Below are 13,107 nucleotides of genomic sequence, written 5' to 3'. Positions count from 1 at the left end.
TAATCGTTTATTGTCGGACTTTCGCGCTGAAAGACTCTTGGCATCACTGTGGAACTTTGGATTCATACATAGTACCCGAATGGGGTGGTACGGTTAGTGTGATTACATACTACATCTTCAATGGACCACCGACTTCCCCGGGATCAACATGCTGATTTACACAAATTCTCAGAAACCTACAAAGCGCAGTTTGACATCTCACTCGGATAAGCTACGGGCAGTAGCTTGAGTATCATTGGTTATCAAGAGCTTAGTTGATCCCTCCCCTATATTGCTCGTCCAGATAGCCTAGGCGGACTCCTTTCGACGTAAGGAAAGGCTGCTATTGGTCTGTGGCGGAATAATCCTTCAATAACAAAGGGGCGTCACCTCTGACGTGGACCATTAAGACCTTTCACTCGGTAGCATGAGACGGCAAGTCTCCCGGGTCGCGTCAGGCCTCGGTGTAATACGCCTGCGATATACCAATCAGATCCAATCGCCGCGAAGGGCTCTGTCAGGCTGCCCCCACATGACTCCCCTGTCAGCCCCTTGCCCCCAATGAGGATTCGCTCCGTTGTCTGAGTCAAGTGTTTGGGCTTATCGTTTCAGGCAGTTATTAGGGAGTCAGTTCTTCGTATTCCGGCGTAAGATGAATATTGATATGTTTTCGCCAGTGACATTCTTCTTTTCGTAGGCAATCGCAGGTACGAAATGAAATCCCGTCTTCAGAATGCATTCACTTTCTGAGATTTTCATGGAATCTTTTAAAAAAGGTTTGTCTATTCGACTCGGAATCTATTATGGGATGTTTTCTCGCCAATTCTCCCAAAGTCTTCGACTCTGCGATGGTAGGCCTTCAGTACCCTCGCCAAAGCTGGTTCCCACATGAGTCTAAGGAAAGTCTTGCGACTCATCTTGATCGAAGAGCACGGCCATGCTCGCCACCGAGACACTTTCATCATCTCTTAGTGAGTTGCAAGTATAATCGAAATCAGGGCTGTGGCAGCTGTCGGCTATCATACGAATTTCGTCAAGTTGAGCAGTTCCCGATCCCGCATCAAAAGACTCGCTGCTGAGAGACGCCGCTGAAGACCATCGGGAAGAAGGCACCCGAACGCCTCTTCGAACGCTAGGCAGGCCATCAAGTCCGAACTGGGACCCGGCCAGATGGATATAATGGTTCTGGTCTTGGTCGAGGGCTGTATATGAATTCTCATTGTGGCCAGGCGGTGGGAAAATGTCGTGGAACATCCGATCAATGACTTCAGTCTCCTCATCTGAATCGCTTGGTTCTGCGAAGTTGCTGTCGAGAGGTAGGTTCTCCTCGCTGCGAAGCACGACGCTACTATGGGAGGAGACTACAACGTGCTCGATGTGGTTTGTGCGTGGCACCACATCTCCAGTTTGGCTCTCGATACGTGCAGAAGCAAAGGAAGCGGTCTTTCCCAAAGCAATGATGGCGACAAGAGCGACGACGATCCCAACCGATCTCAGGGTCGTCGAAGTGGTGCCCACAAGTGATGGGATTGACGGGCCATCGAAATTCGCTATTGCAACTTGGTCAGCATGCATTCTCTTTACGTGGTTGACCGGGCTTATACCGACCATTGATGGGGCCAGGGACTGACTCAGCCCTCGCACTCTGGAGCAGCTTCGAGGCCATAGGTGCCTTGGCAAGTTCAGCAAAGGCAATCCATAATATGCATGCTAATTAGGTATACCGACGTTTACTGATGGTGCACCAGCCGCTATGCCACAGAGCATGGCCAAGGGGAGTAAACAGATACTTCTTCTTCTCATTTGTCCACACAGGGGAGGGGCAATGATGAAGTCATCACCCGCAGTGCCGCAGCACTCGCCGCTATCGTGATTCTGATTGCCATGGAGCCAAGAAGCAGAGTTGCCACATCAAGTAGTTTGACAAAAGCTTGTTTGAGTATGTCGAGCTGTTGAAGCGCGTCGGCCGTCGATTACGTTTCGGCGCTAAGGCCTTGACAGGGGCTTTGGTTGTTGACAGACAGACGAGCTGCTTTACTGTTGACACACTGTTGGAAAGGACGGAATGTTGGAGATGACGAGTATTTCGGACTGGCTCATTAACTAAATGAAAGAGTATATAATTTGCCGACGATACAGTCGAGTCACTTCTTGTTGCTCTTTGGAGAGGTCAGTTGGCCTTACACGCTGGGTGCTCGTTCGCCGCGATTCCGACCTACTCCTAAGGTAATGCTATTGTGGCAGGGTACCATAGGACAAGTGTACTTTTGGGAGTTTGATACGGCAGTCAAGTGTTTGCTGGAAGGCGCGGCGAGCTTCTCCTGGCTTCAAGTCGGAGCGACGAGGCGATCTTGACGATGTGTTTTGCGGAGAAGTCCAAGCGTTGTTTGTTTGTCGCTTGCTATGAGCTACCTGAGTACATCACATCAGCTTACTTGTGGACAGATCGGTGACCCGGACTTGGAAGATGAATGGGTGGCCATACCGACTCAGATGCGTCTCGGGTACAGAGCTTTTCAGCGATGCGAACCAGGGAGGCTTCGCCGAACGTCGTTTATGAACTTTGATGATGTTGTCAGAAGACAAGAGGAGTCTCGGAGCGTCGAAAGTCACCCACAATGGTTTTACAATCAAGATCATCTTTCTTTGCCGGGCCAGTGTTGGAATAGGAGGTGGCAAAAGGTGGAGTAGCAACCGCAAAGTGTCCTACTGGCCAAAGCCCCCCCTCAAGACGGTATGCTAGGGTCAGTCGGCACATTCTCGTTCGCACGGTGCTTGGTGGGCGGACAATGCTACCAACTGAAGGCTGCTACTGGACACTGTGATAGCCTACGCCTTGCTGGGCAGGAACTTGGTCAGTCGAAGAGGGTGGTGGGTGGGTGTGCGAGTCCCCTTGAGTGGGCGGTCACGGTCAAACATCTCGCCAATGGCTAGTCTCGAGGATTGGCAACCAGCTACATGATTTGTCTGTTCTCTCAGTCTCGGCCCGTTCCATCTGTAATGGCAATCGAAACAACTGCGCTGCTGCAGGACGGGGGAATCTGAGTAAGCAACCCAATCAAAGACCCTTGCCATTCTAGAATGTAGAATGCCATGCTGATCGATTATCCTGGAAAGTGAATTCGGAGGCTCCTTCGATCGCCAGGCAAGGAGACCTATGAATGCTCTTGGGCTCCAAGAGGATACCGGGTCGACGTTTTCGGCCAAACCCCTTTTTCGTTTGTCGCTTTGGTCAAGGCTATAGTTGACTGAGTCGAATTCGAATAGCGAGTTTGCAAGCACTCCAGCTTCTTTGAATTTCGCAGGTCAAGGACACTGAGGCAAGGTTGATTGGGAAATGGCGATGGGACGGCACCTGGGACATCTTATCGCCTGGTGCCTTATGATGGGTGCCGAGTGTGGCGGAGGAAACCGAGGAATTGCATGTCTTGTTATATCCCTCATACCAGCCGGGCAACCTTATGCAGACTCTGACCAGGATCAGAGTCATTGCACATATATTGCTTGCCGAGTGTTCGTTGTTCATGTCATGGGGGAGCGCTGGTGGGAATTCCTGCCCCAAGGATACACGGACGTGCTTTTTGACGTTCGACTTAGTATACTGCAGGGACGTTCACAGCATCATTCCGAGATGAGACTTTCAAAAATATTCTATCCTGTAGTTTTCTCCTTGCTGTCTATGGATGTGATGGGCGTCAACAGGAAGAGTCGGTGAACCACCCCCCCCCCTCCTTTTGATTATTGGTGGCTTAAAATGTCTTTCGCATAGATACGCGGCATATCGGGGCAGTGCAGTCGTAATCTGCAGCCTGATCTGCGGGTTTCAGTAATACACGGCTTTGATGGTAGCAGTCGGGCGTCAGCATGCAGGTCTAGCCCGACTCCACCACAATCGTCAGCATTGCCTGCCTTCCATGGACTACTTACCCATCGTTGCCCGCTTTCTGCCTTTTCCTGCGGTTTTTTCACTTTGTTGCCTTCTAGTCATCTCTGTCTGTCTGTCTGCCTCGGGCGTCCTTTCGAACGTTACTTTCCCTTCTCAGAATTGGAGTGTCAGCAGATTGCACCTGTTAGCCGTCCCAATCGGTTGCCGATCTGTTAGCATCATCCTCGAACAATGCTTAGAAACAGTCGGACATAACAAACTTGATGAAGGCTAAGCGCAATAGAGCGCTTGTCGAATTGGTTCCCTGCGAACGAGGCTCTCTCCACCTTTGCGAGAAGGTGAGCATAACCGACTTTTATATGTTGTTTCTTTCATGAACCTGGCGTCTCAGGGAAATTTCCTCAATACATACATACATGCAATTCGCCACCTCAGAATAGTTGTATGCTCATTTAGTTGCCTAAGTTCTCAGTCTCTAGGCGCGGTGCTTTGATTCAGTTGCCGCTTGCGTTTCCACCAATGGGATGGACGAGCGAGATCCATTAGCCCCTGGCTGCCGAGGCACATCGTCCAAGCGCCCGCCGCCCCTCGATGATGATAGCAGATGCCACCGAGATCAAAAAAGGACCCGTTCAGATCCTGCATATCAGCAACCCTTTGCCTGTCCGTTGTACGCCGCCTACCCGGAGCGGTATTCCCGAGACACCCTGTGTGCCAGCCGGGGATGGGTGGAAATACCCCGTCTCAAGGAGCACATCTACCGGTGTCACTATCGGATGTCGTGCGATCGCTGCCTCGAGACCTTCAAGCAGGACAAGGACCTCACCGCGCATATGCGACAGACCACTCCATGCCTGTGGAAGGACAATTCGTACAGGGACCAAGTCGTCCAAGGGATCGGACAGGAAAAAATGAGCATGCTGAAGAGTCGGAAGCGAAGTTCATGCCAGAACCCCGAGGATAAGTGGTACGAGATATGGAATATCCTGTTTCCCGTGGTGAAGCAACCCGAAACGCCTTGTGAGTTGACATGCACTATGACAATCAAGAGTGCGGCGTGCTGAGAAACCATTTGTCAGATAACCTCGAGGCCAATCTGAGGGCACCGTCAGTCGCTGGCCCGACTCTGGACAATGAGTACCTCGGTAACTGGTGGGAGAACCTGGCGGGACACTTAGCCGGTAGCCTCCGAGACTCCTTACTCTCGACGGGAAGACCGCCAAGTGAGCACTCTCCGGACCCCCTGAGGGACCACATAGCCAAGGCCTTGAGCGATTATAGGGGAAGATTCCCTACACTGCAAGACCTGGATAATAATCCCCTAGGGCAACCTAAGACGGAAGAGTCGACTGATTTGCCTGGAACGAGGTCCCATGGATCCAGTCGGTCTTGCCTAAGCATTTCTACTTCGCACGGATTCAACGATAGAGACGCTTGGATCTCGGGTTCACCCCCAAATCCGTCTTTGTCAAATTTCACATACGATACAGTACTGGACATGGGTTCTGCGTCAGTAAAATTTGGGTCTATTGATTGGAGTAATGGTACATCAGCCCCGGGTTACGTCCCGGGCGTGTCAATGGAAAGGCCCAGATTCCTGTCATGGGATGATCTTCCCCCTCTGGAAAGGCTGCATATTGAAAGTGAAGCTATATTACCTGCTAGTGACACAGCCGCGGCCCCTTACGATTTGTATGATATCAACCAATTTCCGGACATGTGGGGCTTGTTGAATAATGATGCATCGGTGCTGATGAGGGTTGATGAAGCGCACGGGAATGCATAAGGCAGCAGGGAGTGATGTGATAGTTCAGCAGTCTTTATATCAACAGAGTGTGCGCCAGTTTCTACGCAGTCACTTCGGGCCATGAAAGTTCCAGACTGACACCGCGTGTCAATCAAGTTGGTCCAGCTCGAAAGTAGTGAAGGCGCCCATGACGGGTATGAAGGTTAGAGCTAGAGTCGTATAGACCTCCAATCATGTTCCCGAACGATCCCTTGAGCCCTACAAAAACTATTACCTACAGCATTGGCCTGGGTTGGTCAAGAAAAAGAGCTCCTTTGTGTAAGGGGTCGCTAATAAGCCCTAGTAGACATTCAAGACGCTGACTTGACAATGTAGTCCTTTTGCCCGGTTGGGGCGGCCTGGCTCAGTTGGCTAGAGTGTGTTGGTGTCGGCGCCGTGACACTTCGCGTCTCGATCCTGCAGCGCAGGTCCAGCGCGCATGGGGCCTGGGTGTCGGCTTGAGTAGGCGCTATCGAGTAGTGACACAATCAATTTGCGTTCACGTACCTACAGTTCTCAGTGGCAAGTTTGAGGTGGTGTACTGTAACGAGCGAAGGAACGACTGACTATGGAATAGCTGACGGTAGAGTGGAAACTGAAACCACGATGATTCTAGGATCCATAAGCACCTTCGGGGCGGCGAAGCTGCGGGATATTGTTAACACCAATACGGTCCTGGATCATTGGCACCCCCAAGTTTCTCATTGATGCTTCGTGTATCTGGACGAGATACTAGACTGGAGGAAAGGAGGGAGGGTGCTGTTCTTATTCCGTCTCGCCAGCTGCCATCAAGTTTTGTCATTTGAAGACTCGGAAAGCATCGGGTATAATACAATGGCTTCCTGAGCTTATCCGAGCTTTGGCTGATCTGTTGTGAACCGACATAAGGGGAAAAGAAAAAATGTTACTTGGATAGGATATTAGTTGCATGCGACATTCGTATAGAGCAACTTTTGCTCCCTGGAACCCCCCTAGAATCAAATCGAGAACGAGGGATTCCCCTGTAAAGTACGACCCGTCTGGCCCATAGCCAAGAGTCGCTAACGCCGTGTCGGGGCTGCGCCGTACGCTATTCTAAGACCTGCGGCCCACTCGCAGAATGCTTACTTGTACAAACACAAAACTTATGATGGTTGTCTACCTGACTACCAGCACAGTACCTTATCTAGCACATGATCAGACAGACATGGAAAAGGTAACATCGTGCTCCCCAGGGTGGTCCCTAAGAAATTCAAGAGTTGTTCCGGACGGTATCGGCCGACCGATGTGGACTGATCGCAGTGACGCTGCCTGAATTGGTCCAGAAACCGGCGGCTTGGCGGCTCATCCACACTCACCCCTGCCACACTTGCACACCCACGATATTACGGCAATCCGGCTACGCGGCGCGCTTCGGAGATTGACCGCGGCAGCCTTAAGACCCGCCCTGCTGGTACAAATATCGGGCGATGGCACGATGGATGATCGTGATCTCGCGGCGTCTTGCCTTTGCTCTTCCTCTCGCTCTTGCTCTCCCACTCCGTCATGATGCAGCCATCACCAAGAAACGGGCTGCTAGCCTGGCTTCTGCTTCTCGGCACAGCCTCCGCGGACTACCACCCAGTGCATTGCGATTCGCTCACTATTCATTCCCAAGCCGATGTCGACGCCGCAGTCGGGGACAAGGGGTGCCAAGTCATCGACCACGACGTCGTCCTGGCCAGTGACGCCACCGGCGACATCTCCCTCGACGGCATCGACGTAGTGGAGGGTTCCGTGCGCAGCGAGGACGGGTCGCAAGTGACGGCGCTCCGCAACAAGGCCATCTGGGAGATCGACGGCGATCTCGTGCTACGGGGCATGCCCAAGCTGCAGAACGTCAACTTCACGAAGCTCTTGCGGGTGGGGCGCCAGAAACAGAGTGGCGGCGAGTTGGTCTTGGAGGACTTGCCCGCCGTGACCAGCATCGACCTGTACGAGCTGTACGGCTTTGCCGAGTTCCACGCCGTCGACCTGCCGCGCCTGGACGTCTTCCGGCAGCGGCGGATCCCCACCGACCACGCCAGCACCCTCGAGTTCCGCAACTGCGGTCCCCATGCGAATTTGCAGACCCTGACGCTGCTCGACGCCGAGGACGACAACTCCTACAACATCGACCACCTCACCATCAGTGACTTCCACACCGACCCCGACGTCCCCCAGACCGAGGACGACTCGACCGACTTCGGTGTCATCCTGAAGCACAACCACACGGCGCGCCTCGACCTGGACCTGGACGGCGACGCGGCCGCGTGGATCCGTTCCGAGCACGTCGACCGCGCCCACGTGTCAGGGGTGCGGAAGCTCTGGGTCGACGGCGACATCGACGAGCTCGTGGTGCGCAACAGCAGCCTAGCGGCCCCCTTCCGCCCGCGGTCCGTCGCGAGCCTGGACCTGCAGAACTGTTCCGACTTCGAGCGGTTCGCGCCCGACTACGTCGGCAACTCCTGGTTCGACTGGACCGCGCCGCTGGGCTCCTCCTCGGGCCTAACCGCGGCGACCAAGGGCCTCGTGCTGCGCAACCTGCCGCGCATGTACCTGCACCCGACCACGACGCACCTCCAAAACTCCACCGATGTCGACGGCGCGGGCAACGACCGCTGGTACAACGGCTACTGCACGGGCGGCGGCGGCGGCGGCGCGTCCGTCTCCGGTTCCCCGTCGGCGCGCTGCATGGGCAACTTCACGACCGTCGTGCTCGAGGGCAACATCACGAACGCCTTCTTCGAGGACTTCCTCTGGGCCTTCTGGTCGCCAGGCGTGCCCGGCGGCAACAGCTTCTGGGACGAGGAGGACCCGGCCCGACATCCGCCGGCACGGGCGCGTGACCGAGCGCTTCGAGGTCGCGTCGACGGACCCCGACTTCAACTGCACGGCCATGGACGAGTTGCGGGGCGTCGGGCTGTTTCCGGGGGAGTATAGCTGCAATGGGCGGACGGCGCCGGTGACGCGGGATGCCTGGGCTGAGGCGGAGAAGAGGAGCGCGGGGGCGAGGTGCTACGGGGTTGTAGGGGGTGGTATGACAGCAGTCATGCTGCTGCATCTGCTCTTCTTATGCTAGGTCAGAGCTTTGGAGATTCCCCGTATGCTTAACTTGGGCTGTGATTAATAGAGCAATATAGACTTGAGATACCCTTTAATATTTGACAATGATCTACGTCAGCTATGGTATCAGGCAACAAAGCTGAGGTGCCGTGCCACTCTGGTAGTACCTAGAGATGATCTCTCTCTAGTACTAGCCAAGTCCTATGTAGATGTTGATCACTGCTCGTGCCGAACGGGAGAATGAGCGACATGAGCTTAACCTGGCCTGGACCAAGATGTGTTGAACACAGGAAAGAGATATCCATTGCCAGATCTCACTCCTTAATGCATGTCAAAATTCCATATGGGGTGGTCTGGATAGCGCACCAATGCTTCCGCTTGCGAACTGGTGTTTGCCCTCTTCGCATATCGCCACTGGAAGAAGAAGGTCCATGTAGCCACCCCCGTCGGCTTCTATTACTGCCATCCCGCATGCGAAGGGAGGGGGAAAATGGGTTACATACTTCAATGGAACCCTGCCTTCATCAATTCACCCGCTTTCCGTTTGCCTCTTGCGTTCTGGATATTAAGGAACTGCCCGGCTAAATCAGGCGAGTAACCACCAGAGGACGGAAAAACACGACGGGTGCAGATTTCTGTTCTGCAGCGCAATATCGAGCTCCAACACGAATGCCAGTCGCTCCAAGAGACAATACAACATCGGGAGATTGAGCGCGGGTCTTCCAAAAGGGGGCATCGAGGGCGAATCCAAGCCTGTCGAGTCCAACTCACCATTTCATATATAGGAGACGACCCAATCGCCTTGAACAAACACCAGCTGAAGCCTCTCGATCACCATCGCGCCATTGAATGTTGCCATAGTCCCAGACTCTGACAACATCGTTATCGGCCTCTTCTTCTTCGCCATCTCTTCCAAACACACTCTCTACTTAATCCATCATGCTTCCTCAACCCTCCCTCCGCCTCGGCCTGGCCACCATCCTGGCCACCGGCGCCCTCGCGGCCGTGAGCCCGGACGGCACCTGCGGCATGGTCAAGGGCGGCGCCAACAAGGGCTACACGTGCTTTAAAGAAAAGGCGTGCTGCTCCAGCAGCGGCTACTGCGGCGCCGAGGATGCGTACTGCCTCAGCTCGGCCGGCTGCCAGGGAAGCTACTCCAACGCGACGTCGGCGTGCCGCGCGCCCGTGCCGGGCACCACCATCTCCGTCGACGGGACGTGCGGCACCGTCGAGGCGGGCAAGTTCGGGTACAAGTGCCCGGGGACGGACTGCTGCTCGGCTGCGTGAGTTCCTTCTCTCTTTCTTTCGTTCTCTCTGTCTCCTTATATCTTTTTTTCTTTCTCTCTCTCTCACCCCCTTCGCTGCCACTTTGTTCAAGTGCGGCTGTGGCTATGGAAGTGAAGTGAAGTGGGTAAATGTATGGAAGATTGGCTGATTTGATTCGACTGCGTTACAGAGGATGGTGCGGGGCTACGACGGATCATTGTTCGAAGACGACCGGCTGCCAGGCGACTTATGGGAAATGCAACAACTAGTTCTGTGACCTGTAAGGTCGAAGAAGCTCGGATTAGGAGGCTTTGTATGCAAGCCGAGATCTACCCGAAACTGAATAAAAAGTTGTTTACATCATCATGTTGCTATAACTACCGCTTTCGAGATGTGGTTGAACTTATGATTACAGGGCCTAAATTTGGGCCTGCTCGCCTGCTGCGCTACAGTGGGGCGCTAGAACCAGCTGAAAATAAAGCATTTGACCTCCCCGTCTTGTAAGTGTGTCACTGTGAATAATTCTCAGCCAAGACGTATCGCCTTGTCACTCTTTACCAAACTCCAGACCTGGAACCAATTTTCAATGCTTAAGTCGAAAATAGTCAGGAACGTGCGTGGATAGTGTCACGCCAATGCGGGCTGTACCTGCAATTACTCATGTCGTCAAGGAGGCCTGAGTTGCTGCAGTGGCCGAAACGGCAGTAGCCCGCGATCGGACTTGGCATCTCCAGTGTGCTTTGCCTACTTACTTCTTTCCTGTCCTACCTCTCTCCAATCTGGGTTGGAGATCTATTTGAACAGCGCAGATCATAGACCATAGATTTCGATCCACGGAAATAGAGACATCTTGCTTACCTATTCGGAGTGCATACGCGGCAAAAACTTTCAGGCTTATATTAACGTTTTCGTTCCCATCAGCCATACTGGGGCTAAATACCTACCTCCGAGCCCAAACTCAACCATGGGCCCCTCCCCGGCTAGTATACTGCACAATGGCCGCTTCTTCGTAAGCCAAGGCACCGACGGCCGTGCCCATGCCTTCGCCGAATGCCTCGTGGTCGACGCCAGCGGCAACATCGCGCACGTAGGGTCCCTGAGCGACCCCGAAGTCGCACAGCCCGAAGCCGCCGCGGGGACGGTGCGCCACGACATGCAGGGTCATATGGTACTACCCGGCTTCGTCGAGGGGCACATGCACCTCCTGCGCCTCGGCCAGTCGCTGCAGAACGTGGCGTTGGATGACTGCAAGAACCTGCAGGACATACGGGACACCATCCAGCAGTACGCCCGCGACCATCCCGACGTCCCGCGGATCTGCTGCAAGGGCTGGATGTACGCCATGATGACGGACGGGGAAGAGCCCTCAACAAACCTGCTGGACGACCTGGACCTCCGCCCCATCTACGTCGACGAGAAGAGCCTGCACTCGACGTGGTGCAACACGGCGGCCGTCGAGGAGATGGGCCTGCAAAACATGCCGGACCCCCAGGGCGGTAAGATCCACCGCGACGCCGTCTCGGGAAAGCCGACGGGCGTGCTGGCCGAGTCGGCCGTCATGCTCGTCGTGTGGCCGCACCTCGCCAAAGTCGCGTCCATGGAGGAGAAGCTGGCGGCGCTGCAGGGGGCCATTTCGTCGTACACCCGTGAGGGGTACACGGGCGCCGTGGACATGGCGTTCGACGAGAACATGCTGGAGGCCGTGCGAGTACTGCGCCGACAGCAGCAGGAAAACGGGGAGACGCTGCCCATCCGGCTGGCGGCGCACTGGCTCATCACGCCGCGCGCGTCCGAGGCCGAGAACCTGGCCCAGGTGGACCGCGCCATCGAGCTGTGGGAGGAGTTCAAGAACGAGTCCGACTTCCGCATCGCCGGCACCAAGATCATCTGCGACGGTATTATTGATGCGTGCACCGCGGCGCTGACGGAGCCCTACTCCTCCACGGGTGGTAATTGCGGCCCCCTCTGGACCGTCGACGACATCGTGCCCGTCGTCCGCAAGGCGGACGAGGCCGGCCTGCAGTGCGCCCTGCACGCCATCGGCGACCTCGCCGTGCGCACCGCCATGGACGCCCTGGAGCAGGGCACCACCCCTCCAACTCCGGGAGGCAAAGAAAACAGCAAGCGGCACCGCATCGAGCACCTCGAGCTCGCCAGCCCCGCGGACGCGGCCCGCCTCGGCCGCCTGGGCATCACGGCCTCGGTGCAGCCCGTGCACGCGGACCCGGCCATCCTGCGGGCGTGGCCGCGGCTGCTGGGCCACGAGCGCTGCGGGCGGGCGTTCGCCTACAAGGAGTTCGCCGAGGGCGGCGCGGTGCTGGCGTTGGGGTGCGACGCGCCGACGGCGCCGCACGGGGCGCTGCGGAACATTTACACGGCGGCGACGCGGCGGTCGGCGCGGGAGCCGGGGTTGGAGCTCAAGGAGAAGGAGGGAGAGGCGGGGATGATGATGAGGAACAACCCGCAGTTTGCGCTGGAACTGGCGGCGGCGGTGGCGGCGGCGACGGCGGGGTCGGCGTATAGTTGCTACATGGACCGGTGGGCGGGCCGGCTGGAGAAGGGGCTGTCGGCCGATCTGGCGGTCGTGGATATGGAGTGGGATGCGGAGAAGCTGCTGGAGGCCACGGTGAAGCAGACTTGGTTCAGGGGGATTAAGGTTTACGAGGCATAGGAGGCAGCATGATGAGTGGATGGAGATAACATCATCGGCTTACAATAACTTCTTCTTACATGTACCTACGTAGATAACCCATACTGCCAATTGCTTATCATTCAGAATCAGATGATTCTTTTTTCGGTTATACGCCGAGATACTTACAATTGACCAGTACTCATCAATGCATGTATCTTTTCATGGTGGCTTCAAGGAGGGAACAATACTCCACCGAAGCCAGGGAACGGCCAATACATCTGCCCAATCAAATCCAAACCGCCATGGATGACCAAGGCAGAAACCAAGGCTTGGAAGCAAGGGCATTCGCACTTCTCACTGGTTCATCAGCGGCGGCGGTCTACTGCACGAGACTCTTTCGCGTATGCACCTTTTGGGTCTGGACCTGCCCATTGCGGTGGAAAGGACATGTGGAGTTGCATACCATCCAGAAGCCAGAAGACTCTCCGTACGTAC

General features: G+C 55.3%; 5 protein-coding genes across 5 annotated transcripts; 4 read left to right on the top strand and 1 right to left on the bottom strand.

The window, feature by feature from the left end:
• Positions 1 to 873: 873 nt before the first annotated feature.
• On the bottom strand, positions 874 to 1,554 carry PG994_002529 (uncharacterized protein; the record flags this gene model as incomplete). Its single annotated transcript, XM_066853938.1, has 1 exon — positions 874 to 1,554. The coding sequence occupies one exon, from the start codon at positions 1,552 to 1,554 to the stop codon at positions 874 to 876; it is 681 nt and encodes a 226-aa protein (XP_066719793.1).
• Positions 1,555 to 4,776: 3,222 nt separating this feature from the next.
• PG994_002528 (uncharacterized protein) lies at positions 4,777 to 6,217 on the top strand (the record flags this gene model as incomplete). The annotated part of the gene is made up of 5 exons (XM_066853937.1): positions 4,777 to 4,885; positions 4,945 to 5,557; positions 5,893 to 5,930; positions 5,988 to 6,113; positions 6,165 to 6,217. The coding sequence occupies 5 exons, from the start codon at positions 4,777 to 4,779 to the stop codon at positions 6,215 to 6,217; spliced, it is 939 nt and encodes a 312-aa protein (XP_066719792.1).
• A 961-nt stretch (positions 6,218 to 7,178) lies between these two features.
• On the top strand, positions 7,179 to 8,591 carry PG994_002527 (uncharacterized protein; the record flags this gene model as incomplete). The annotated part of the gene is made up of 1 exon (XM_066853936.1): positions 7,179 to 8,591. The coding sequence occupies one exon, from the start codon at positions 7,179 to 7,181 to the stop codon at positions 8,589 to 8,591; it is 1,413 nt and encodes a 470-aa protein (XP_066719791.1).
• A 1,062-nt stretch (positions 8,592 to 9,653) lies between these two features.
• PG994_002526 (carbohydrate-binding module family 18 protein) lies at positions 9,654 to 10,001 on the top strand (the record flags this gene model as incomplete). The annotated part of the gene is made up of 1 exon (XM_066853935.1): positions 9,654 to 10,001. One exon carries the CDS (start codon positions 9,654 to 9,656, stop codon positions 9,999 to 10,001), a length of 348 nt encoding a protein of 115 aa, XP_066719790.1.
• A 943-nt stretch (positions 10,002 to 10,944) lies between these two features.
• Positions 10,945 to 12,651, top strand: PG994_002525 (uncharacterized protein; the record flags this gene model as incomplete). The annotated part of the gene is made up of 1 exon (XM_066853934.1): positions 10,945 to 12,651. The coding sequence occupies one exon, from the start codon at positions 10,945 to 10,947 to the stop codon at positions 12,649 to 12,651; it is 1,707 nt and encodes a 568-aa protein (XP_066719789.1).
• Positions 12,652 to 13,107: the final 456 nt, after the last annotated feature.

The sequence above is a fragment of the Apiospora phragmitis genome (assembly GCF_038363925.1).
Source record: "Apiospora phragmitis strain CBS 135458 chromosome Unknown utg000003l:1.0-2676785.0:1.0-2680665.0, whole genome shotgun sequence".
Taxonomy (NCBI): Eukaryota; Fungi; Ascomycota; class Sordariomycetes; order Amphisphaeriales; family Apiosporaceae; genus Apiospora; species Apiospora phragmitis.
Note: the sequence above shows the minus strand (reverse complement) of the source record. Positions and strands in the feature narration are given on the sequence as shown.